This window comes from Bison bison, unplaced genomic scaffold (genome assembly GCF_000754665.1).
Source record: "Bison bison bison isolate TAMUID 2011002044 unplaced genomic scaffold, Bison_UMD1.0 scf7180017864309, whole genome shotgun sequence".
NCBI classification, from domain to species: Eukaryota; Metazoa; Chordata; class Mammalia; order Artiodactyla; family Bovidae; genus Bison; species Bison bison.
Window position 1 is genome coordinate 2,236,424 of NW_011494881.1, and position 25,492 is coordinate 2,261,915.

General features: G+C 38.5%; 1 protein-coding gene across 1 annotated transcript in view; it reads right to left on the minus strand.

Annotated features, from left to right (window-relative positions):
- DNAJC12 (DnaJ (Hsp40) homolog, subfamily C, member 12) overlaps positions 1-25,492 on the minus strand; it is a 45,370-nt gene that overhangs the window by 6,052 nt on the left and 13,826 nt on the right. Inside the window, exons 3-5 of the mRNA XM_010852152.1 lie at positions 20,411-20,489; positions 10,822-10,961; positions 1,753-1,957 (exon numbers count right to left, since the gene is read on the minus strand). Coding sequence (XP_010850454.1) covers positions 1,753-1,957; positions 10,822-10,961; positions 20,411-20,489 — 424 coding nt within the window. The remainder of the gene's footprint in view (positions 1-1,752; positions 1,958-10,821; positions 10,962-20,410; positions 20,490-25,492) is intronic.

The following is a 25,492-nucleotide window of genomic DNA, read 5'->3' on the forward strand; positions in this document are numbered from 1 at the left end:
GTCTGACACTGTTTCCACTGTTTCCTCATCTATTTACCATGAAGTGATGGGACCAGATGCCATGATCTTGGTTTTCTGAATGTTGAGTTTAAGCCAACTTTTTCACTCTCCTCTTTCACTTTCATCAAGAGGCTCTTTAGTTCTTCACTTTCTGCCATAGGGTGGTGTCATCTGCATATCTGAGGTTATCGATAGTTCTCCCAGCAATCTTGATTCCAAGTAATATAAATAATAAATGGTAGAGCTAGAATGTGAGCTGAAATGGTCTCCTTCGGTGTCTCTAGCCAAGGACTTTGGGCCTCTGGATGCATGCATGGCTCTGGGCCTTTGGACCACCACCTGGCACCCAACTTGGTCCTTGCTGCTTGAGCTCTTTCATGTGCATCTGGATTTTTAGGGGCTTCTCTCATGGCTCAGACAGTATAGAATCTGCCTGCAACGCAGGAGACCTGGGTTTGATCCCTGGGTTGGGAAGATCCCCTGGAGGAGGAAATGGCAACCCGCTCCAGTATTCTTGCCTGGAGAATCCCCTGGACAGAGGAGCCTACAGGGCTACAGTCCGTCGGATCACAAAAAGGTGGACAACAACTGAAGCAACTTAGCACAGAATGTGAACCCAGGTGGGTTAGCTTAGGAGCCAAGAGTTTAACCTCTGTAATACCCTGCTTCAGTGGACCTATATGTGGGTCAGATGTCTACAGAGCTACCTACAGATAATGTATCTTCTGAGGATAGTGCAGTGCCTTAGAATGCAGACTCTGCAGCCAAACTGTCTCATCTCAGACCCCTTCCCTGCCACATACAAGCTGGATAACCTTGAGAAAATTATTCAGCCTCCCAAGGCTTCAGTTTTCTCATCTGTAAAATGAGAATAATACTTGTAATGAGGATTAAATAAATTAACTCATGTAAAATTAATATTAAGTAAGATGATAGACTTTAAGTAATATACATAAAGAACTGCACACAGTAAATACCCAACACAGGGATTTCCCTGGTGGTCCAGTGGTTAAGACTTTGCCTTCCAATGTAGGGGGTGTGGGTTCAGTTTCTGGTTGAGGAGCTAATATCCAACATGCCTCAAGGCCACAAAATCAAAACATAAAACAGAAGCAATATTGTAACAAATTCAATCAAGACTTTAAAAATGGTCCCACATCAAAAAATTTTTTAAAAGTTTTAAAATAAATAAATATATACATATATACCCAACACAAGCTAGCTAGTGTTATTTCAGTAAAACAGAAGATGATCCCAGAAATGTCTCAAGTTTTCGCTTGCAAGGAATGTGTTAAGGAATATATCTAGTTTCTGTGTCGATGCTAAGTATCTTTCAAGGTGCCGAAACAACATTTATAGTTGGTACTACTAAGTAATTGGAAAGGTTGAGAATACATACGATATAAAATGGGCCTTTTAATTTCAGACCTTCTCTGTTCTACAATGGAGAAGGCAATGGCACCCTACTCTAGTACTCTTGCCTGGAGAATCCCATGGATGGAGGAGCCTGGTGGGCTGTAGTCCATGGGGTCGCTAAGAGTCGGACACGACTGAGCGACTTCACTTTCACTTTTCACTTTCATGCATTGGAGAAGAAAATGGCAACCCACTCCAGTGTTCTTGCCTGGAGAATCCCAGGGACAGAGGAGCCTCGTGGGCTGCTGTCTATGGGGTCACACAGAGTCAGACATGACTGAAGCGACTTAGCAGCAGTAGCAGCAGCTGTTCTACAAACTACATGACATGACTTACCTGGAGAATCTGGATTTTGTGGGGAGAATGACTTCTCCACAGATTTGGATTCTTTCTGCTCCATTTTCTCTGTGGTTGAACCAAACTCCTCTTTCTTTATCTCTTTTTGCTCATCCTGTTCCTCATTTTCAATTTTGTCAGTAGGAGTCTGGTCAGATTCTTCCAACATCAGATCCTTTTTTCCTCTGACAGCCCAGTGCATTGACTACATTAATTGAAAGCAGATGTATAATATAATATCCATATTATATAGTTTCTATATTTAAAGTTCAATATGTAGTAACAATTAACCTACTATTATAGTGCCGATTAACAAAATGTTAGACTTGACTATTAGCCAGATAGTAATCAACTAATTCAGATATTAATCAATTAATCCTCACTGATTTGGAAAACTAAGACTATGAGAAGAAATTTGTATCCTAGTATAAAGGAAAGGGACCAGCATCAGATAAATTAAAATAATGATGTTTACCCAGAAAATTAGCCATAAAATTACCATATGTCCAAGAAATTCAGTTCCTAGATATAAAGAATTGAAAACAGGTGTTCAAAGAAAAACTTAGACACAAATATTCATAGCAGTCATGGAAAGAATCCAAATGTCCATCAATTCATTGGATAAACAAAAATGTGGCACATCCATGCAATGAAATACTATTTGATCATAAGAAAGGAAGAAAATACTACAATATGGATAAACCTTATAAATATTATGCTTAGTAAAAGAAGTCAAACATAAAAAGCCACATTTTATATAATTCCAGAATAGACAAATTCATACAGATAGAAAGCAGATTAGTGGTTACCAGAGGCTGGGTGAGAGGGGAATAGGAAATGATTGCTAACAAGGACAGGGGTTTCCTTTTGGGGTGATGAAAAAGATATCAAACTAGATAGTGATGGTGGGTGAACATCATTGGGAATGTACTTAGTGCCACTGAACTGTACACTTTAAAATGGTTAAATGGTAGGTTTTATGTGTATTTTACTATCAAAAAACAAACAACTGGACTGTGTACCTTGAGCCGTGCCAGAGATTAAACCTACTACTGTTGTGACCTTCCTTCCAGCCATGATCAATGCAGAGCTGGCAAATATTAGAATTCTGGGTTATACATCTTCTCTTTAAGAAAACTCACGGCACAAGCAGTTGTTGTTCAGTCACTCAGTCGTGTCCAACTTTTTGCGACCCCATGGACTGCAGCACGCCAGGTTTCTCTGTCCTTCTCCATCTCCTGGAGCTCACTCGAACTCATGTCCATCGAGTCAGTGATGCCATCCAACCACCTCATCCTCTGTCGTCCCCTCCTCCTCCTGCCTTCAATCTTTCCCAGCATCAGGATCTTTTCTAATGAGTCAGGTCTTCACATCAGTGACCAAAGTATTGGATCTTCAGTATCAGTTCTTCCAATGAATATTCAGGGTTGATTTCCTTTAGGATCGACTGGTTTGATCTCCTTGCAGTCCATGGGACTCTCAAGAGTCCTCTCCAACACCACAGTTCAAAAGCATCAATTCTTCAGTGCTCAGCTTTCTTTATAGTCTAACTCTCACATCCATACATGACTACTGGAAAAAACCATTGGTTTGACCCTATGGACATTTGTTGGCAAAGTAATGTCTCTGCTTTTTAATATGCTGTCTAGGTTTGTCATAGCTTTTCTTCCAAGAAGCAAGCATCTTTTAATTTCATGGCTGCAGTTACCATCTGCAGTGATTTTGGAGCCCAAGAAAATAAATTCTGTCACTGTTTTCATTGTTTCACCATCTATTTGTCATAAGGTGATGGGACTGAATCCATGATCTTAGTTTTTTGAATGTTGAGTTTTAAGTCAGCTTTTTGACTCTCCTCTTTCACCTTCAAGAGGCTCTTGAGTTCCTCTTCACTTTCTGCCATAAGGGTAGTATCATCTACATATCTGAGGTTATTGATATTTCTCCCTGCAATCTTGATTCCAGTTTGTGCTCCATCCAGCCAGGTATTTCACAATATGTACTCTGCATATAAGTTAAATAAGCCAGGTAACAAATATAGCTTTGACGTACTCCTTTCCCAATTTTGAACCATCCTGTTGTTCCAGGTCTGGTTCTAACTGTTGCTTCTTGACCTGAATACATGTTTTGGAGGAGTTTTCTTTAAGAAAACTCATGGCACAAAGCAGGAAATTAGTCAATATTTATTGTGAAATATCTGTCCTAATTTTAAGAGAATTCACTTCAAGTCCAGTTACCATCAAATAACTAGAACTTTTAAAATATCTTTCCATTTGATTTTTCTAATGATACTGTGGACTTCCCTCAGAGAAGGCGATGGCACCCCACTCCAGTACTCTTGCCTGGAAAATCCCATGGATGGAGAAGCCTGGTAGGGCTACAGTCCATGGGGCCGCAAAGAGTCGGACACGACTGAGTGACTGCACTTTCCTCCTATTCATTAATAGAATTATTCTGGAGACTTTTTATGGAATGTGTCTGTATACATTATGGAAGGTTTCTGAAAGAAAACACAAGAAACTACAATGGTGGCTTTCTGGGAGAGGGAAGTAGCACTGAGGTATGAAATAAAGATGGACTCACTTTTTATTACATATCCTATTGTACTAGTTTGTTTTTTAAAAAACAAAAGTGTTTTATTATTTTTTAAGTTACAGTTTCAGAAAAATCAGGGACCATAAATCAAATGTTGGGCATTTCCTCATTGACGTCTATATTAAAACTTTTATATTTTTAGACAAACACAAGATTCAAAACACTTGAAAACTCTCCCCAGATACCTGATATCCTAGAATGGTGTCCAATATACTTGATAGTGGTCCTTTGCCAAATAATTTAACTGTGTAATTTTTCCAACCTAGCTCGGGCTACTGATGGTGATGTCAGGAGTGAGGAAAAAATGAAAAATGGATCTTCCAAATGGAGCAAAGGTAAGAAACCATTACTTTTACCCATGCATACTTTTGGACCCTTTTCACATATGTCCCACATATGTATTTCCTTCTCTTTTTTTTTTTTGGCCGAGCTACATGACTTTTGAGATCTTATTTCCTTGGCCAGGGATTGAAGCTGGACCATGGCAGTGAAAGTGTCCAGTCCTAACCTTGGGACTTTCAGGGAACTCTCTGTATTTCCTATTAAGATGCTTAAAACTGGATGGATGAGTAGATAAATTAAAGGCAGAATAGATGAATACAGAGTAAGAAAGAGAGAGAGTTTGCTGTATCAAGAATATTCAAGTAGAATAATTAGCTGTGGCATAAGCAAAACAATAAACATAACTGTTTCTTGAAATCTCATCTGATACTGTGGGATGCTGTTCCTAAAGCACTACTGAACAGTAACCTCTGTTACTTAGAAACCCAAGAAAAACCCAAAAGCCATGTATTGGGGCAAATTAAAACCACAGAATAAATTATTTTCCTAATAATGAGGATATTGTTTTCCTGTGCTAAAAAAAAAAAAAAAAAAAAGAATAAAAGCAGAGCAAGAGCACAAAACAAAAACATTGATTTTCTGAAGTCCAAGGCTTAGTGAATAAATTCAGAAGTTGTGACATTTAAAAATTGTGCCAAAACTCACAGAAGGGGCCACTGCCTCTGCTACACACACATCCCATGATGCAAGGGACTTCAGGCTTTTCATCTGCAATGCACTGAAGTCTGAACTCTCTCAAAATACTGCAGCTGCCAACTCCTTCCCAGAGCACCACTTTATTTGCCAGTTTGAACAAAGCAACATGGGGAGGCAGTGGCCCATTACATGTGGACTTGGCCATGTTTGCTTACCCAAGCAACGTGAGGGGGATGGGGCGGGGAAGCAGCAGGGATCATCAGCATCTTACAGAACTTAGAGTGATACCATAATTTCTTACCACTTGTCTCAGGAGCACTAACACTGACCACATAGACAGGAACCAGGAGAAGCACCTCATCAGAAGAAAGGGAAAGTACAAACTGGTAAAATGCTTCCTTGGAATCTTAAATAAATCTGTTCATCATCATTTTTTAAGAGAATTTAGAAATGCTAATAATATGGTGTTTATGAATAGCAGCCAACATGATCACAAATGGGCTTCCCAGATGACGCTAGTGGTAAAGAGCCTGCCTGCCAATGCAGGAGACTTAGGAGGTGCAGGTTCAATCCTCGGGTCAGGAAGATGCTGGGAAAAGGGCATGACAACACACTCCAGGACTCTTGCTGGAGAATCTCATGGACAGAGGAGCTTGGTGGGCTACAATCCATGGGGCCACAAAGAGTCAGACATGACTGAAGTGACTGAGCACACACATGATGACAAATGGATGATCTCAACTAAATTAAAAGGTACAAAGATACATTCAAATATAGATAAATAAATATATATGTAGATACACATACATAAAACATACATACTAGAGGGCAATATAGCCTTGTGCACACCCTAAAACCATAACGATGTTCAAGCCTTCTGCCTTGATCCAACCAGAGAACTCACTTCTTTCCACATTCAACCTGTCTCTCCTCAACTGCAAAGGAGCATCATCCTAATTCCTCTTCCCCAAAGAAAGAACCAATAAAGCAAAGTCATCATTCAATGTAACTGGCTCTCACACTAACAAATGATGGGCAGAAAACACTGGAAGGAAATGCATCAAAATACTAATGGGGTTATCTTGGCATGGCAGCATTATAAAGTCTTTTTTTTTTTCTTTTTATATTTTGGTGTCTTCTAAATTTTCTCTGACAAGTCTATATATATGTACAACTAGGTTTTAAAATTTTAATTAAGGACTTCCCCAGTGGTGCAGTGGTTAAGACTTTGCACTTCCATTGCAGGAGACACAAATTTGATCCCAGGTTGGGGAATTAAGATATGGCATGCCAAAGGGTGTGGCCAAAAATAAAAAATTAACAAAATAAAAATTAGATGGAGTTATGATTGCCAAAATATATTAAGGAGGGAGTTTCTGGGTACCAGTAATATGTGTGTTGGGGAGAGGAGAGGTTACAAGTATACACTTCACAACTGTTTGCTAAATTATAAATGCAGGTGTTGAGCATTTTTCTGTAGGTTTTATTTCAAAATAAAAGTGTTAATTTTAAAAAGAGGCAATGGCTTCAGCTGGTGTAAAATATAATCTAGTTTTAGTTTGGTTGGGTTGAGTCTGTTGTTATTGTTTTATTTGCTGAGTTTCTTGGGTTTTTTGCATGTGCAAGGAATAGAGGAGGCTGGCCAGTGGCTTTGTCTGTGGAGGGCAAAGGATACTGAGAAACTTAGTGAAAGACTGAGAGTAAGAAATGCAAGCTTTCAGGGCTCAGAGAACTGAAAACGTGAGCTGTATGTGTCACAGGTCAGCTAGGTGGCCTGTATACAATATCTTGACTCTCTGTCTCAGTACTTCTCTCTCAGAATAAAAGCGCCTACAGTCTGCCTTAGATGACAGGGTGAGGATTAATGACTGACCTATAGTAAATACTCTGAAAGCATTTGTAGTAACTGATACAGCATGGGACATTTTTAACAGCTTATGAGAATGTTTTTCTCAGAATTTTATTTTCACTGTGGCTTCGCTGTAACCCTTTCCCCAGAACCATCCTCAAGCCATTTTGGAGGAAGAACCATTCATACCGTGGATTCCTTGGGGTAAAACCATTTAACAAGATAGCAATGATTTCCCTAAGATTCTTTAAGCCGGAAAGGTATCTGTTTTCAAGTTATTCCAAGATCTGAAGGCCACAGTTACTGAAGTCCCCACTTCATATTCCCTTTTTTAAACCAACATTACATATCTAGATTTAAATTTCCCTTTTTTAAACCTATATTACGTATCTAGACTTAAATTTCCAACATACTCATTGACCTGATCGAACACTTTTTTAGTTGTATAGTTGCTTTACAATGTTGTGTTCGTTTCTACTGTACAGAAAAATGAAAGAGCCATTCATACCTATACATCCCCTCCCTCTTGGTGATTGATTTATCAAAAGTTTTACAAATTAAACTATCAGGAGGAGCTTCTAAAAAGGAAAAAGTAAAATCAATAGCTGGTTAAGTGACAAGGACTTGCAGTGGGGGAAAAAATACAAATTAGAGTTTCATCACCGTTGAATGATAGAAATGTATCATCCCTGAAGCTGTGTGAGGAATTTGCTCTAGAAGATTCTCATGTTAGGAACCTGTGTGATGCTGCAAAAGTGCATTGTGATTTGTCCTTAGGGCAAGGAAACATGCAGATGTGTTTCAGATAAATGTCACCTAAAATTTCAAGTCCTGAATTATAACCATTTTATTGTCAGAATGGCATATGTAGTATATCTAGTCCAAATACCCTAATGATGATATTTATCTACACAATGGTAGTGATCTAATAGGTGGTGAACAAAACTAGGTATGACAATTGTTTTAATTTCTCTAGAGTAGTGAGTGTGAAAGGATGGATTAAAAAATGCACACACACACAAAAAACGACAACTAAAATGTTATAGAGAACCTTACTTCTGCTGTGATGTTTTCACGTGCAGAAATCACTATGAGAATTAGAACAGAAAGGAATGAAAGGAAGTTACAGAAAGTCTATCTGGGACTTCCCTAGTGGTGCAGTGGTCAAGAATCCGCCTGCCAAAGCAGAGGACACGAGTTCAATTTCTGGTCCAGAAAGATCGCAGGTGCTACATGGCAACTAAACTTGTGTGCCGCAGTCACTGAGCCCATGTGCCTCAACTACTGAAGCCCGTGTGCCCCAAAGCCCGTGCTCCACAACTAGAGAAAGTCCACACACAGCAACAAAGACCAGTGCAGCCAAAAATAAATAAATAAATAAAAATTTTTTTAAAAAAGAAAGTCTATCCAGTGAGGTACAAAACACATGAAACTTGGTGTAGGGATTTCAAAGTTCACTGAGGAAGAAATACAGAAACAGCATGGTTGAGCCCAAACAAAGAAGACTGTGCAAGGAAAAATATCACTGCTGATTTAAAGTGGAAAGATATGCATTTCATCATTTTTGTACTACTAATAAAAATAAATCCCAGACCAAACGCTAGCCCAGCATAGTATTTCAACATTGCTGACAAGACCAATAATGCAGCCAGTAAGTTGACTCATTGGAAAAGACTCTGATGCTAGGAGGGATTGGGGGCAGGAGGAGAAGGGGACGACAGAGGATGAGATGGCTGGATGGCATCACTGACTCGATAGACATGAGTTTGAGTGAACTCCAGGAGTTGGTGATGGACAGGGAGGCCTGGCATGCTGTGATTCATGGGGTCACGAAGAGTCAGACACGACTGAGCGACTGAACTGAACTGAACTGAAGATCTGAAATGTTATTATTGTAAGCCCTCAAACAGTTCATAATTAAACTAAATTCTAAGCAGAAATGATGTGTTTGGAGATAGGACATTAGTATTTAATGGAAAGACATCTGCAATATAAATTAGAACAGGGACTTGGAGAAGACTTTTTGAAAAATCCACAACTAACTTGATATTAGCAGTTAAAATTAAGTAATACAGTTCAGTGGATCATCAAGAAAAATGAACTATAAATCGAAAGGCATTAAAATAGCAAGGGTCACTAATTCAGTAGCAGTTACAGTGTGTAATACTCAAGAGAATAGAAATACGGTTATATAGAGGTGGCAGAACAATGTTTAGTCAGAGTTAAGGAATTTTGGATATACACAATGCAGAAGAAAAATCCTATTTTTGAGTATGTGAAGCTAAGTCACTATTTTTTTAAAGATTCTCTCTAGTTATTCTGTATGTATATTCAACAGTCTTATGGTTAGTCCTTCATAAATAATTAACCAACCGTAAACAAATCATATGAATATATACTGCATTCTAAAATGAAATGAAGAAAAGCATTCATATGTTATGTAGAGTGGCTTTAACTATATACTTTGAGAGTTTTGCATTGTTCTTCCCCATTACTTCAAAGATCCTCCCTCACTGGTACAGGTCATATATCAGAGAAAAAATAATTTGATCAAGTATTGTTTAAATAAAAACTATTAAGAAGAAACCTGAAGAACCAGAATTTAAGAGATGTGAATCACTTTATACACTTATTCTAACATGTCCCTGAACACTTCCTTATAAGGTAACTTCTCCATTTTTAAGTTTCATGTTATAGAAAAGTATCCCTGTAGGGAAAAAAATAAAGCAGATTTTAAAAATCCTGGAAATTATGCCTAAGAATGTAGAAACCTTTAAAATTACATTCTCTCTGCAATCTACAATGGTCCATGGAAGAACAAAATAAATACATAACATAAAAATTATAGAGATTATTTTATATTTGGTTTTTTAATGGCATGATAGAAAATAACAGGATGGTTTTAAAAGTCTCTCTGCATCTATCCAATAATTCTTTTACCAAAATTAATAACAGGAATAATGTACAGATTTCTTTGATTAATCAGGTCCTGTTTTTATTGACTTTATTAAGCTTTGAGAAGAGAACAGGCTCATATGAACTAAAAAGATGGAGCATATGAATATGCATTGGTTCAAAATTCAGCAGTGTTATATGAGCAACTTGAGAAGCACAGTTATCAGAATGTATCAAACAGTAGATGCTAACAGGAAGCATATGTATATACATATACATGTATACATATCTACATACACATATACAAACAGCCAGAGACTGAAAAGCACAGTCGGAGATTCTTCTGACCCTGATGTATTGAATTTCCTTTCACAAGATTTTGTGGATACTGCATTGTATCCAGATTCTACCAGCTTCTTGGTCTTCTCTCTCCTCTTGTCTGTTGATACTTTAAGCTGCTGTGCTGTGTGCTGTGCTTAGTTGCTCAGCCATATCCAACTCTTTGCGACCCCATGGACTGTAGCCTGCCAGGCTCCTCTGTCTATGGGAATTCTCCAGGCAAGAATATTGGAGTGGGTTGCCATGCCCTCCTCCAGGGGATCTTCCCAACCCAGGGATCGAAACCAGGTGTCCCACATTGCAGGCGGATTCTTTACCATCTGAGCCACCAGGGAAGCCCCTTTAAGCTACTATGTGAGTCTAATCCAGGGCAGCCTGAGCTTCATAAATTCCCTTCATCCCAGAGAGAAACCTACCATTTTCACCGAGTCACTCAAAGCTTCCCACTGCTGGAATGACATTGACATCTGGCTCCTTCGCCAGTGGTCATAGCGGGCTCGACTTGCTTCATTAGTCAAAATGTCCTTTGCCTTCTGCAGTTTCTGAAAAGTCTCCACTGAAAAACAAATCAAAAAATGAGCATGCCCTGGAGGAGTTATTTTAAACGCCCAAACTGATCTCACTGAAATAGGTGTCTGTTATTTACCAGCTATGTAACCTTGGGCCAATTCACTTCATCAAGCTTTCTTTTCCTCATTTATAAAGTGTACTGTAAGGACAAGTGAGATAATGTATGCAAAGTACCTGGCTCACAGTTTATCCACTCCCTTTACTGAGCTCCAGTGATGTGACAGGTGCTATCCCAGGTGCTGATGATGCAGATATGAGCAACAGATATAATTTATCTCATGGGATAGACATTTACAAACATTGGATAAGTTACAGTCTTTTCTGTGTGTGTGTGTGTGTGTGTTCAGCCACTCAGTCATCTCTGAATCTTTGTGACCCCCTAGACTGTAGCCCGCCAGGCTCCTCTGTCCATGGAATTTTCCAGGCAAGGATACTGGAAAGCAGTAAAGAATCTGCCTGCAATGCAGGAGATCCAGGTTCAACCCCTGGGTCTGGAACAATTCCCTGGAGGAGGGCATGGCAACCCACTCCAGTACTCTTGCCTAGAGAATCCCATGGACAGAGGAACCTGGCAGGCTGTAGTCCATAGGGTCGCACAGAGTCGGACACGACTAAGTAGCAGCAGCATGGAATCTAGAAAGATGGTACTGAGGAACCTATTTGCAGAGCAGCAATGGAGGTGCAAACATAGAGAACAGACTTATGGACACCCTCAGGGGACAGGGGAAGGAGACGGTGGGATGAATGGAGTGAGTAGCGTGGAAACATACACACTCCCATATGTAAAATAAATAGCCAGTGTGAATTTGCTGTGTGACTTGGAACTCAAACCAGGACTCTGGTGACTACTCTGTGACTACATAGAGGGGCAGGATGAGTATAGTTTCTTGTTCACAACAACCTTATCAAGTGGATATTATTAATATTAGTATTATTCACATTTTACATGGTCTAAAGCTAAAGGAGGTTAACGTGACTTGTCCTAAGCTACAAGTGATGGAGCCACGATTCAAACCCAAGCCTGCCAGGCTCCCCAGCTGGTGCTCACCAGGCTACACTTGCCTGCCTCCTGCCCCTTCCATTTTCCTACAGTACATGTTACCCTCTAATCCCCACTTTCTCCTTCATCTCTGAGGATAATGAAAATGTCAGCATTCATCACTAAGATGCAGGTTGTGCCCTTGAGAAACTTAGAGTCTAGTAAGGAAGCAGACATACACACAAATCATTTCAATACAGTGTGCTAAAGAGAAATACAGAAGTAAGATTGATTGTGCTTGAGGACTCAGGAAATACTTCACTAGTTTCCTCTACACTTGGGGTCATCCTTGATTCTTCTCTTTCTTTCACATCTCATTTCTAATTCATCAAGTCCTGTTGACTCTATCTGTGGAGTCAGTATATCTTTAAACTATCCCCAAGCTTTGACCTCTTGCCCCTACCTCCACAGCCGTCACTCTAGTCCAAGCCACCATCCTCTCTTGGCTGGATGATTATATTAGCTGCTCAACTCCCTGCCTTTGCCTTGCTTTTTCTTCTACACAGCAGTCAGAGTGGTCTTTTCAAAAATAATTTACATAGGGGATTCACTGGTAGTCTGATTATTGGGACTCTACGCTTTCATAGCTGAGGGCCTGGGTTCAACTAAGACTCTGCAAGCCACACAGCATGGCCAAAAAAGAGAGAAAAAAAAAGGAAGAAGGACTTCACTGGTGGTCTGTGGCTAAAACTCCACATTCCCAATGGAGGAGGCTGGGATCATTCCCTGACCAGGGAACTAGATCCCACATGCCACAACCAAGAGTTCACATGCTGCAACTAAAGATCCTGTGTGCTGCGTCTAACACCCAGCACAGCCAAATAAATAAATAAAATTAAATATTTTTTTAAATGATCTTAAAGAAAAAAGAAAGTAAAAGAAGTCACATAATATCACTCTTCTACTCAAAATCACTTCCATTTTTACTTTTCATTTTTGTTGGAATTAAACTGAAAATTCTCATCATGGCTATTAGGTCTGGCATGCTCTGCCTGCTCTCTAGCCTTCTCTTCCTTCTCCAACTTCATTTCCTCCTACTTTTCCCATCTCCTTCGCTACAGCCATAGTAGCCGCCCTGATGTTCCTTGAGTACACGAAGCACACTGCAGCCCCAGGACTTGGAACTTGCTGTCATTTCTGCCAAGAATACTTTACCCTAAGCACTCACACAGCTTACTTCTTCCAGATGTCAGCTTGGGTATTGTCTTGTTGATGGAGTTTTCTCCAACCTTCTACATAAAATAGCTGCCCACCCCATCAGCCCCATTCCTTTATCTCCCTCACTCTGCTTTACTTTTCTTCATGGTACCTGAGTGTGTGCTAAGTCACTTCACTCATGTCTGACTTTGTGCAACATTATGGACTATAGCCTGCCAGGCTCCTTTGTCCATGGGATTCTCCAGGCAGGAATACTGGAGTGGGTTGCCATTTCCTCCTCCAGGGGATCTTCCCAACCCAGGAATTGAACCGGCATCTTTTATGTCTAACCTGCAATGGCAGGGGGGGTCCTTTACCTCTAATGCCACCTGGGAAGCCTCCTGGCACCTACCCCCTGACATTATGTACAGTTATTTGTTTATAATCCTCCATGAGCATACAAACTCCATGAGGGCAGAGACTTTTGTTTTCTGCTGCATCCCTTGTACTAAAGCAGTGTAGCAGGTGCTCAAAAAGTATTTGTTCAATGAATGAATGAGCGAATGCTTCCAATTTGAATGTGAATATAAAGATGTTCATGGAATGCTGTTACCTGAGCTCCAAGCACCAAAAAAGTGACATACCCTTAAAACAGTTTGTGAATTAGGCACCTTTTAATAGTGTTAGTGGGAAAAATAATTAAAATTATCCTGACAGTGCTTAAAAATAGCTCATGAGAAGTAGTCAATATCCTCTGAAACAAAAGACGTTAGGACAATGTACAGTCAGTACTGATGGTACCACCATCCCAATCGTGAAACTACTGAAATACTTCTGTTCCCCAGTTGGTAAAGGGCTACTGTTCCTGAGCTCTCATCCCCCAAAACCACTACTTCAACTATTCCTTCAGCAACCAGAGATACTGCCCAGCATGGCAGGGTTCCTCCTGGGCCCTGTCCAAAGCTGGGCAGCACAGGTGCTTAATATATCATTAAATATTTGATATCACCGCTGGAGGTAGTAGCAATCGATGAATTAAAAGGAAAATCCTAAAGGTGGGGCTATTGAAAGCGAAGGAAAACAAATACATAAAAAACATCTTGCAATAGCTGCCAGCTCGAGTGAGTAATCCTTCCTGTTGCTGACGACAATGTAAATGTACCAGTGTATAAATGAGATGTCACTTTTTCCAACAGAAATAAAAAGCTCGTTAAATTATTACCATGGATGCACACACCAGTGACTACTAGAGCAGAGGTTGTAAAAATTTACATTTTTATCTACAATTCACCTTCTCTTTGCACATTATTGTTGGCCTCATTTTTCAGAGTTTCCGGAATGAAAGAAATTATTCTTATGTCAATCCCTCAACAGCAGATGATAAGCAGAAAGCAAAAGAGACCTTACCTTTCCTATTAGGTGGCCTTTTCTTTGTTCCACACCTTCACCACATTTAATAAAAAATGTGCTTGGATTTATATTTGTCCTTTAATATACCAGCTAATCAAATGAATCATACAAGATAAACATGTACCAGTTCTGGGAAGAGAGATTTCATTTTATAAGCTTATACGAGAAAATGATGATGGAATACTTAAGAAACATTCCAATTTAACTCCAGGTCTGCTTTGAAAATACAGAGGTCCTCTTAATTCATATTTCACAATAAAAATTATATTATTATAATAGCCACATTTTAACTGTAGGCCACTTAAAATTACTTGAGAAATAATAATGAGAAGAAGTCAGGACATGCTTTGAAAACAATCTGGAGGAAAATATATCCACTGTTAACAGTGTTTCTCTGGCAAAGAGAGATAAGAGCAGACTTTCACTTTCAACATTATTTAATACTGTATGTTATTTTTATTCTAAGGGGAAAAAAAAGCAATACAGAGTTTTTAAAGTAGGAAAACATTGAGACATTGAAAGATGTCAATTAGTAAAAGACAAAGAGTTTCCCTTCTTCAAATATTCAGATGTCTCTGAAGCCTGTAAATCAATAACAAAAATACCATTTCACAGGTCCTTAAGTTAGTCTGAAATCTCTTCAGGGTCAAAGGGAAGTTAATAAAGGGTTGACTTGAAACCACTGCTGTCACACATACACACACACACACACACACAGGACTGGCATGAGCACCAACCAGTGGCTTTTGATCTCAGTGACTCAATTTCTATAGCACGACCAGTCCTGCCTGCATCACCTACTGCAAAAGGAGGATCTCAAAAATCCTTAGGTTTAGATTTTTTTTAATGAGAGAAATAGCTAATGTTTATTTACAAAAAAATGTCCCATTTTGTTAGATTTTTATCTTGCAGTGCTTCATAGAAAAGAAAAGTACACTGAATCATAATTGCCGACATCCATTGAGTTCTTCCCACATGCAAAATACCTCTAATCCTCACAGCAGATACATGGGCTTCCCAGGTGGCGCAATGGTAAAGAATCTGCCTGTCAAGGCAGGAGATGCAGGAGACTCAGGTTTGATCCCTGGGTCAGGAAGATCCCTTGGAGGAGGGCATGGCAACCCACTCCAGTATTCTTGCCTGAAGAATCCCATGGACAGAGGAGCCTCCTGGCGGGCTACAGGCAATGGGGTCACAAAGAGTTGGACACGACTGAGCAACTGAGCACAAAGAGACAGAAGAGGTGATAATATGCTATCCGTCTCCCATTCTGCCTAGGAGAATGCTGAGGCTCAAAGAGGTTGCCAAAAATCAACTAGTTCATAAATAGGAGCTAGAAGCAATGCAGACAGACAGACCTGTGTTCTTATCTACTACTCCATCATACTACCAAATCAGTCATTTCAATGGCAATGGTTGAGACTACATTTAGCAAGCCAAAAAGGCATATTACACAAGTTTAATTTCTTCTACCTGCAGTTGCTCTACAGGCTTAGCTTTTTACCTTAATGAAATGTGTTTCAAAATCTGTCCAATATATTCTGGATTTCAGTCAAGCTAAAACCAGCATCAGGGTGAATTTTTGTTTCACATTTTAAAGTATTTTTATCAGTAACCTTAACCCTTCTGCAAGTATGTAAAGAACGACTTAAATTTTCAGGAAGTCATGTTCATCCAAATTAAGTAAACAGATGCTTGAACATGTTTGAAAACAATTTCTATCCAAAGGTTGAATCATCTATCTATTGCAAGCCTGACAAAGGAAGATATTAATGTCTGTGTATCTTTTCATTTTAAACAGTATTTACACAGTCCAGTGTTTCTCTGAACAAGAAACCTTCAGACACCCGTACATGAAAACTCCCATCACTATGGCAACTAGAATGGCAATGACTGCACAATGATTCATCATGTATCCTTAATGGAAATCATTTGCCGTGACAGAAAAACAACTCAACGCCATGCTTCACTGGGAGAGAACCCAGTTAAAGAATAATCTGTAGTGGTGATTTTTTTAAGTGTTTATCAAATTTTTACAGTTTTATGCTAGGATATCTATCTTAATATTAATTCTAGAAGGGTAACTAATATATGTCTCCTACAGAAATGTTCATGAATTCATTCTTCCACTCATTCAAGAAAGTTTGTGCACAAAGTAGCTGTCCTCCATGGCAGGTGCTGTTCATACTATTTTGGGTGCAAGGCATACCATTTTGAATGAGATAAGCAAGACCAGCTTCACAGAGCCTCCAGTATAACTAATAAGCAAACAGTTAACAAGCTAACAATATAATATACAGTCGGCCACCTGACATATGTATAGGGGGCTCTGGGTAGCTGGAGCACACATGAATCCCAGAGGAAGTGATGGCCAAGCTGAGACCTGACTTGGGAGCACGACCCAGCCAATCAAAAGCAGGGCGGGGAGGTAAGCAGGCCTCAGGAATGTTCCAGGCAGAAAAAGCAATAAGTATAAAGGTTTAGAGAGTAGACAGCAGGATACATTAAAGAGCCAAGGTAGTTCTTTTTTTTTTTTTTTTCTTTTAAATAATTCTTTAAATCCTGGGATATTTTAAAATATTTATTTTTGGCTGAGTCGAGTCTTAGTTACAGTACCCAGGCTCTTCACTGTGACACATGGGCTTCCCTTTATTTGTGGTATGCAGGCTCCAGAGCATGTGGGCTCTTTGGTTTGCAGCACACAGACTCTCTAGTTGAGGCACTCGGGCTTAGTTGTTCTGTGGCATGTGGGATCTTAGTTCCCCGACCAGGGATTGAGCCCATGTCCCCTGCATTGGAAATCAGATTCTTTTTTTTTTTTTTTAATTTTTCAGGAATTTTTTTTTTAAACTTTACAATATTGTATTGGTTTTGCCAAATATTGAAATGAATCCGCCACAGGTATACATGTGTTCCCCATCCTGAACCCTCCTCCCTCCTGCCTCCCCATACCATCCCTCTGGGTCATCCCAGTGCACCAGCCCCAAGCATCCAGTATCGTATATCGAACCTGGACTGGCAACTCGTTTCATATATGATATTATACATGTTTCAATGTCATTCTCCCAAATCTTCCCACCCTCTCCCTCTCCCACAGAGTCCATAAGACTGGAAGTCAGATTATTAACCACTGGACCACCAGGAATGTCCCTAGGAGCCAAAGTAGTGCTGAGTGGCTGAAACATAGGATTGTAAGCATGGTGGTGAAGAGAAAATGAGACTGGAGATGTGGGGAGGGGCACAACATGAAGGGGCTTATGCCTCAAGGCCCAGCAATGACAAAGAATGAACCACTGTTACATGTACAATCAAGGTGTAAATATTACAGACATAAGGTAAAGCAAAAGAAGCTTCACAAAAGAGTACATACCATATGATTCCATGTATATAAAATTTAAACTAGGCAAAACTAATCCATGATGATAAAGATCCAACAATGGGAAAGGGTGCTGACACTGAAGGGGACGTGAAAAGGGACTTTTCCTGGAGTGGTAGAAATGTTCTACGTCTTCATCTGGGCAGTGGTTAAACTGGTTATATGTAGACAAAAATTTATCAAGTTTATACTTATGGTTTTTTCACATTTGCTTTAAGTAAGTTATGTCTTAATAAAAAGGGGAAAAATCAAATGTGCAATGGTAATAGTTAAGTATCTAACAAAAGATGACTCTAAACATTGGAAAATAACCCATTTATACAATCAAAGGGATCAGTGGTTTCTAGAGAAAATTAATTAAGAGCTTTAAGATAAGGGAAGTTGTTTTTTTTTTAATGAAAAGGAGTTGAGTTTTACCATTTGTGAAATGTGGAGTTAAAGATAAGTCTTAATGGGCTTTCTTGGTGGCTCCAAGGGTAAAGAATCCGCCTGCTAATGCAGGAGATGCAGGTTCAATCCCTGGGTCAGGAAGATCTCCTGGAGAAGGAAATGGCAATCCACTCCAGTATTCTTGCCTGGGACATCCCATGGGCAGAGGAGCCTGGCAGGCTACACTCCATGGGGTTGCAAAGAGTTGGACACAACTTAGTGACTAAACAGCAGCAGACATGTCTTAATCATATTTTCCTTACAGAAAAATCACATATAGTACTTCCCTGATGGTCCAGTGGTTAAGACTCCACTCTTCCACTACAGAGGAGTGAGGGTTCAATCCCTGCCCAGGGAAGATCCCATATGTTCCAAGACACGGCAAAAAAAAAAAAATCATAGGTATACACATACTAGACATATACCAATAGTATACACATATAGTAACCATAGTCATCAAGTTTTAGATAGTATTACCTACTCTGAGAATAAAATCAGGGTAGGAATATACAAAAGACTTGAACTGCATTGGTGAAGTTTTAAGCTGGGTGGTACATACATGGACACGACTGAGCGACTGAGCATGCACATAAGAGGTGAGAGAAGGATGAATAATGAGGCCAGTTTTTGACAGAGTGACATTGAAATGTGCTCAAAAGGATATTTTCAAAAAGCAGCAAAGCCACAGTCTGAAACTGAGGAATGAGAACTGAGTTAAGGATAAAATGGGAAGCCATCAACAAATAACTGATGATTGAAAACCACAGACTTCAACAAAATTCTAGAGAAAAAGTGGGGAGTAAGCCCAGAAGAGAGTTTAAAACTTTTTTAAAGATTTTTTATGTGTTCCATTTTTAAAGTCTGTACTAAATGTGTTACAATATTGTTTCTGTTTTATGTTTTGCTTTTTTTGGCTGCAAGGGATATGGGATCTTAGTTCCCCAGTCAGGCCTCAAATCTATACCCCATGCATTGGAAAGCCAAGTCTTAACCACAGGACCACGAGGGAAGTCCTCAGAAGAGATTTTAGAAGGGAACCTTAGGACAGAAGGGAAGACGTCACAAAAGAGACAGAAAGAGCAGCCCAAGAAGTAGGAGGAAAAGCATAAGGGCATATCCTGGTAGCTAAGAAAAAGGAGTGTCAAGAAGATGAGCATGATCAACAGTTTCAAATTCTGATGCGAGCTCAGGGAAGATAAGGACTAAAAGGAGTTGGCAGCCAAGAAGTTCTTGGTGACTATTACAAGAGCCATTTCCTAGAAAGGTGAGGAGGAAGTCAAAATGGGGTAAACTGAAAACTGGCTGAAAGGGAAGTAGCAATACCAACTATGACCTTCTTTTTCAGGAAAACTGGCTCTAAAGGGAAGTACAGTGATAGAGAAGAAGCAGGAGGGAGACAGGTTAAGAAAGGATTATTGTTTTGTCTGTATTTTTTCAAGCTGAGATACACAAAAGCATTTACGTATAAATTTATGGTCATGACATTTAAAATATGCTAAAGAAAAAACAAATGTATGAATATATTATTATATAATATATACAGACCTATTCAGAAGAAAACACAGCAAGGTTCTCATTAAGATAACCACCTAGTTACAAATGGAAGTCACTGTTAACATTTAAAAATTGGTGAAAGGAAGCATAAAACTGGACACACTTTTTTTATTCTTATTGTTATTTTATTTATTTATTTTGGCATGTGGGATCTTAGTTCCCCAACCAGGGATCAAACCCACACCCTCTGCATTGGAAGCATGGAGTCTTAACCACTGGACCACTAGGGAAGTCCCAACTGGACAAATTGTAAACCGTGAAGCAGCACATTATAGCAGAAAGATAAATGAATGTTAAATGACTGCTATTAGAAAAAAGACCCTACCCGGTTTCCTCTTCAGCCTCCATCCAATAGTGCAAAAACACTCTTTGGCATTAAATGAAAGAATAATTTTGAACATAAATAGATAAAATGAAGCTACTATTCACTGGCTTTTTAGGTCTATATGCTATACTTTTTCACGAAAAGCAACCATTATTCAATACTTACCAGCTTTGGAATTTTCAGGATGCTTGTCAGGGTGACATTCCAGGGCCCTGACCTTAAATTCTGCAAGGATTTGTTCAACCTAAAACAGAAATTAATGTTTAAAATGAAGAATCCAACTTGAATGACATAAAGGGAAAAGTAGGGTGTCAGTCCTTCCCAAAAAAAGCCACCATGAACACTTACCTTTTTATTTTGATTCCTATTTGTATTTTGACTTTTTAGTCTAAGAAATTATTTTCTCAATCACAAAATTCAGAAAGTATCCAATAAACATTCCTATTCACATAGTAGTATGTAATGACAATTGAACTTGCTACTGTATTCAGATGATGGCCCAAGACACCTATGAGTTCAGTATATTTAAACATTAAAAGTGGTCATATAGGTTTATCCTAACAATTTATAAAAGGTGTGTTTACACACCTGAGTTCTTCAAAGGATGTTTAGCCACCTCTGTTATTCAAGATGATTGTCCAGTTTATAAATTACCCATTATAAAGTTCTTTCTTTTTTTGTCCTTTTCTTTTTTATTAAGAATTTCACACACACACAAAGAATTTCACAATTGGGGATGGAGGGGTTAAATAAAGGTAGTCAAAAGATACAAATTTCCAGTTAAATAAGTATTAGTGATGTAAAAAATGATACATATAATTAACACTACTATGTGTAGTATATGAAGGGTGTTAAAAGAGTAAATCGTAAGAGTTCTCATCACAAGGAAAAATTTTCTATTTTATTTGTTATTTATATCGATGATGGATGTTCAGTAAACTTGTGGTAATCACTTCAAACTTACAGTACTGTATGTCAATTATATCTCCATAAAGTTGGAAAGAAAAAAAATTTTCACAATTTAGAAAAAAAAAAGGATAAACTTGATCATTATGTTACCAGTAAACAGTTTGGTTAGACATTTTGACTGAAAAAACAGAGATTTCCGCCCAAACTAAAATGAGGTTTGAGGGCCATCTATGATTTTATTGGGTTTCACTCACCCATCTAATCCTTATTATCATGAATTATCAAGACTTGGCTTTATTAATTATAATTGTAATGTCAACAGCAGAATGCAAAAGTGGTTACGTGGCTCTTAGTATCTGACTTTTTGTTGTTGTTTAGTCGCTAAGTCATGTCCGACTATCTGATTGCTTTGTTTTAAATCCCAGTTCTGCCCTGTCAGTGTAGGCAAGTTATATAATTTCCATGTGCTTAGATTTCCTCATCTTTACATTTCATGAATAATGTAACTCCAGCACTTAACACAAAACCTGATCACAGTAAGAACTTAATAGCTATTAATTAAGCATCAGTGGTTAAGTTCCTTGAACTCATTTAACTTGTTACTGGAAAAAAAGCTGAGTTTTTTGTTAACTAAGCAGTTGAAATTCAAATCCAATAATTCTTTTCGGTTTTTGGCTGGCTGTACAGCTTGTGGGATCTTAGTTCCTCAACCAAGGATCAAACCATGAAATGAAATTGAGGAGTCCTAACCACTGAACTGCCAGGGAAATCCCCAAATCCCATCATCTTAACCACTGTTTTACATGGGCCAGTTCTTCAGGTTTAGGACCTATTAACAAGTTCCACATTTACTATGCACAAATTCATGATAGCAAATTACCTCGTTTGAGAATTAAATTCTCAAGCAGTTCAGTTCAATATTGTCATAAGAATCATGGGAGAAATATTTTTATCAGCTCTATTGTCATCCTTAATTAACTCATAAAAAAAACTTCACTTTTACAATCAAAGACAGTATTAGATATGAGTATGTTTAAAGCCCAGATTGATATCTCTGTTCTCTTCCTTGTTAAGTATGTTCTGGGAGACCCTTGGAATAACAGGAAGAGATAGATTCCCTAGTAAGAACTTGAGTTATGTTTCCTCTTCCTGGGTGCTCCCTTTACCTGTCACCATAACCTGCTAATAAAACAAAGAAAATTGAGATTTTAAAATTTTTAAATATTAAATATTTTAAAGAATCTAATAGCATTTTTTAATTAACAAGTAATTTATAAGTACTCACAAACTCTCTTTGAAAAGATTTCCATCAATACAGAATATTTTTTAAGAAACCTTTATTCCTGGACTTTCCTGGTGGTGCAATGGATAAGAATCTGCCTGCCAATTCGATATCTGATTGGAGAAGATTCCACATACCTCAGACCAACTAAGCCGGTGTACCACAGCTTCTGAGCCCATGCCCTAGGGCCTTCGAACCACAACTACTGAGCCTGTGTGCCACAAATACTGAAGCCCACATGCCCAGAGCCTGCGCTTCTCAACAAGAGCAGCCACAGTAATGAGAAGTCCTTGAACCACAACAAAGAGTAGACTCCACTCACCGCAACTGGAAAAAGACCCCAAAAAGCAACGAAGATCCAGTGCAGCCAAACATAACATAATAAAATTTTAAAAACACTTTTTCTCCTTTTCCCCTAAGATGATAGAATCCTTCAAGACACATTTTTATACACATTACATATTTATGTATCTATCTTGGGGAAATTAATAGCACAAACGGATAAAAATTGTACCTATATATCAAAAGTAGAGAGTTTGGGGGGTTTGTTGTTGTTTATTTCATTCCTATCCAATTTTTAAAAGTTAAGAAAAGTGCATATCAGTCTATCATTACTTTTCATATTTTACTACCACAGAATTAATTACAGATCTTCTGTGTAGGGCTGGTTCTGGGAAAACTAACCAATAAAGTGGCTTAGTTTGTCTTGGGCACATTCTATTTATCTCCTGGCATCACCACCCCATGTTCCTGGTGCCAAGTGCAGCTCATGGACAACTGAGGCCCTTCATGTCAAAGTCCACTGAATTTTGCGTTTCTGACACAATGTCCAATGATCTGGAAAACTGTCTATTCTACTGGCCAATAAATATACAATAAATATCAACTTTACTCATAATCAAAAAGTCAAAACATCCGTGAATTATTATAACCAGTGTCACTGAGGGTACAAGGAAATGAACTCACCTGTGCTTTCCTGTGAAGAATTTAAATGTTCTTTTAACATTTTTAGCAAATTTTAGCAAATTTTCTATAAATCAATTGAGATATACATATATAAAGCTATGATAAATGTAGACAGAATATTAAAAAGCAGAGACATCACTTTGCTGACAAAGGTCCATATACTCAAAGCTATGATTTTTCCAGTAGTCATGTACAGATGTGACAGTTGGACCATAAAGCAAGCTGAGCACCAAAGAATGGATGCTTTCAAATTATGGTTCTAGAGAAGATTCTTGAGAGTCCCTTGGACAGCAAGGAGATCAAACCAGTCAATCCAAAAGGAAATCAACCCTAAATATCCATTGGAAGACTGATGCTAAAGCTCCAATACTTTGGCCTCTTGATGCAAAGAGTCAACTCATTGGAAAAGACCCTGATGCTGGGAAAGATTGAAGGCAAAAGGAGAAGGAGGTGGCAAAGGATGAGATGGTTAGTTAGCATCATTTACTCAATAGACATGAGTTTGAGCAAACTCCAGGAGATAGTAAAGGACAGAGGAGCTTAGCGTGCTATACCCCACGGGGTCACAGAGAGTCAGACACGACTTAGCGACTGAACAACAACAACAAAATATATAAATCCTTTAATTTTTTTCATACTTTTCAATCCAACCATTTCAATTATAGGAATTTGGCTAAGAGGGTAATTGAAGGTAGGGAATGGATTTAGTTATAAGAAGGTTCAATGAATAAAAAGTTATACATTTTAAACAAAAACCTGGGTGCCTAGTAATAGGATATTGTTAAAGTTAATTGTAATAGGGCTATAGGATGGCATATTTTGCAGTCATTAAAAAAATCTTCTTGTAGTAGATTTTTAATAATCTGAGAAATTTTATATAAAACATCCTATGAGAAAAAGCTAAGCTACACAGCATTGTGTGAGGTATAAAATCTTAATGTTTTACTCAAAAGGAATTATGTAACATATGTGTATATGTGTGTATATGTAAAACAATGAGGAAATTCTCTGGCAGTCCCGTAATTAGGACTCCATGCTTTCACTGCCATGGGCCTGGGTTCAGTCGCTGGTTGGGGAACTAGGATTCTGTGAGCTACACCAAATAAATAAAATAAAATAATTATAACTAATGGCTAAGATTTATTGAGACCTATTGTGTGCCAGGTACTGTTCTAAGTACCTTAAATATAGCATGTCTTTCAATTCCCACAGCAACTCTATGAGGTGGGTACTATCATCATTCCCATTTTGCAGATTAGGGAAACGAAACATAGGAAAGTAATTTTCCCAGTCACAGAGCTAGTAAGTTGTAGAGCCAGGATTTCAACTCAGGCTGTCTGACTCCAGACACAGGACCCCATGGACTATACTAGAGTCCATGGAATTCTCCAGGCCAGAATACTGGAGTGGGTAGCCTTTCCCTTCTCCAGGGGATCTTCCCGACCCAGGGATCGAACCTAGGTCTCCCACATTGCGGGCAAATTCTTACCACCTGAGCCATGGGGAACCCACATATAAAGATAAACATATAAATATGTATACATATGTACATGTACTTATTTATACAAAATTATATATATATATGCATGCATAAAATGGCATGCATATATCATAGTCTCAAACATTAAGCGTTTGGGTTGGCATTTGTCCCTATGCTCTCTTTATACTCCTCATTTCCTTATTGAACATATATAATTTTAGAAATTAAATTTTAAAACTTAAAAGCTTATCTTTTGCATATCCTAATAGCATAGTATTTTGCTCTGCGCCAGGAAATACTCATGTGCAATAGGGACTAATTTGATTCCCACTTGAAAGGATCTTCTCCAGCTTTCCTCTGGCCACTCAAATGCCCTCTGTGTCTCCCTCCATGCATCTAAATTTTGATGCAGAATCGTTTCACACCCCATCTCTTTTTTTTTTTAATTAAAAATAGTTTTATGTATTTTTTATAAGTCCATTTTTCTCTTTATTTTTGAGCTATTTTTTTTATTTTTTTATTTTTTTAAATTTTATTTAATTTTTAAACTTTACATAATTGTATTAGTTTTGCCAAATATCAAAATGAATCCACCACAGGTATACATGTG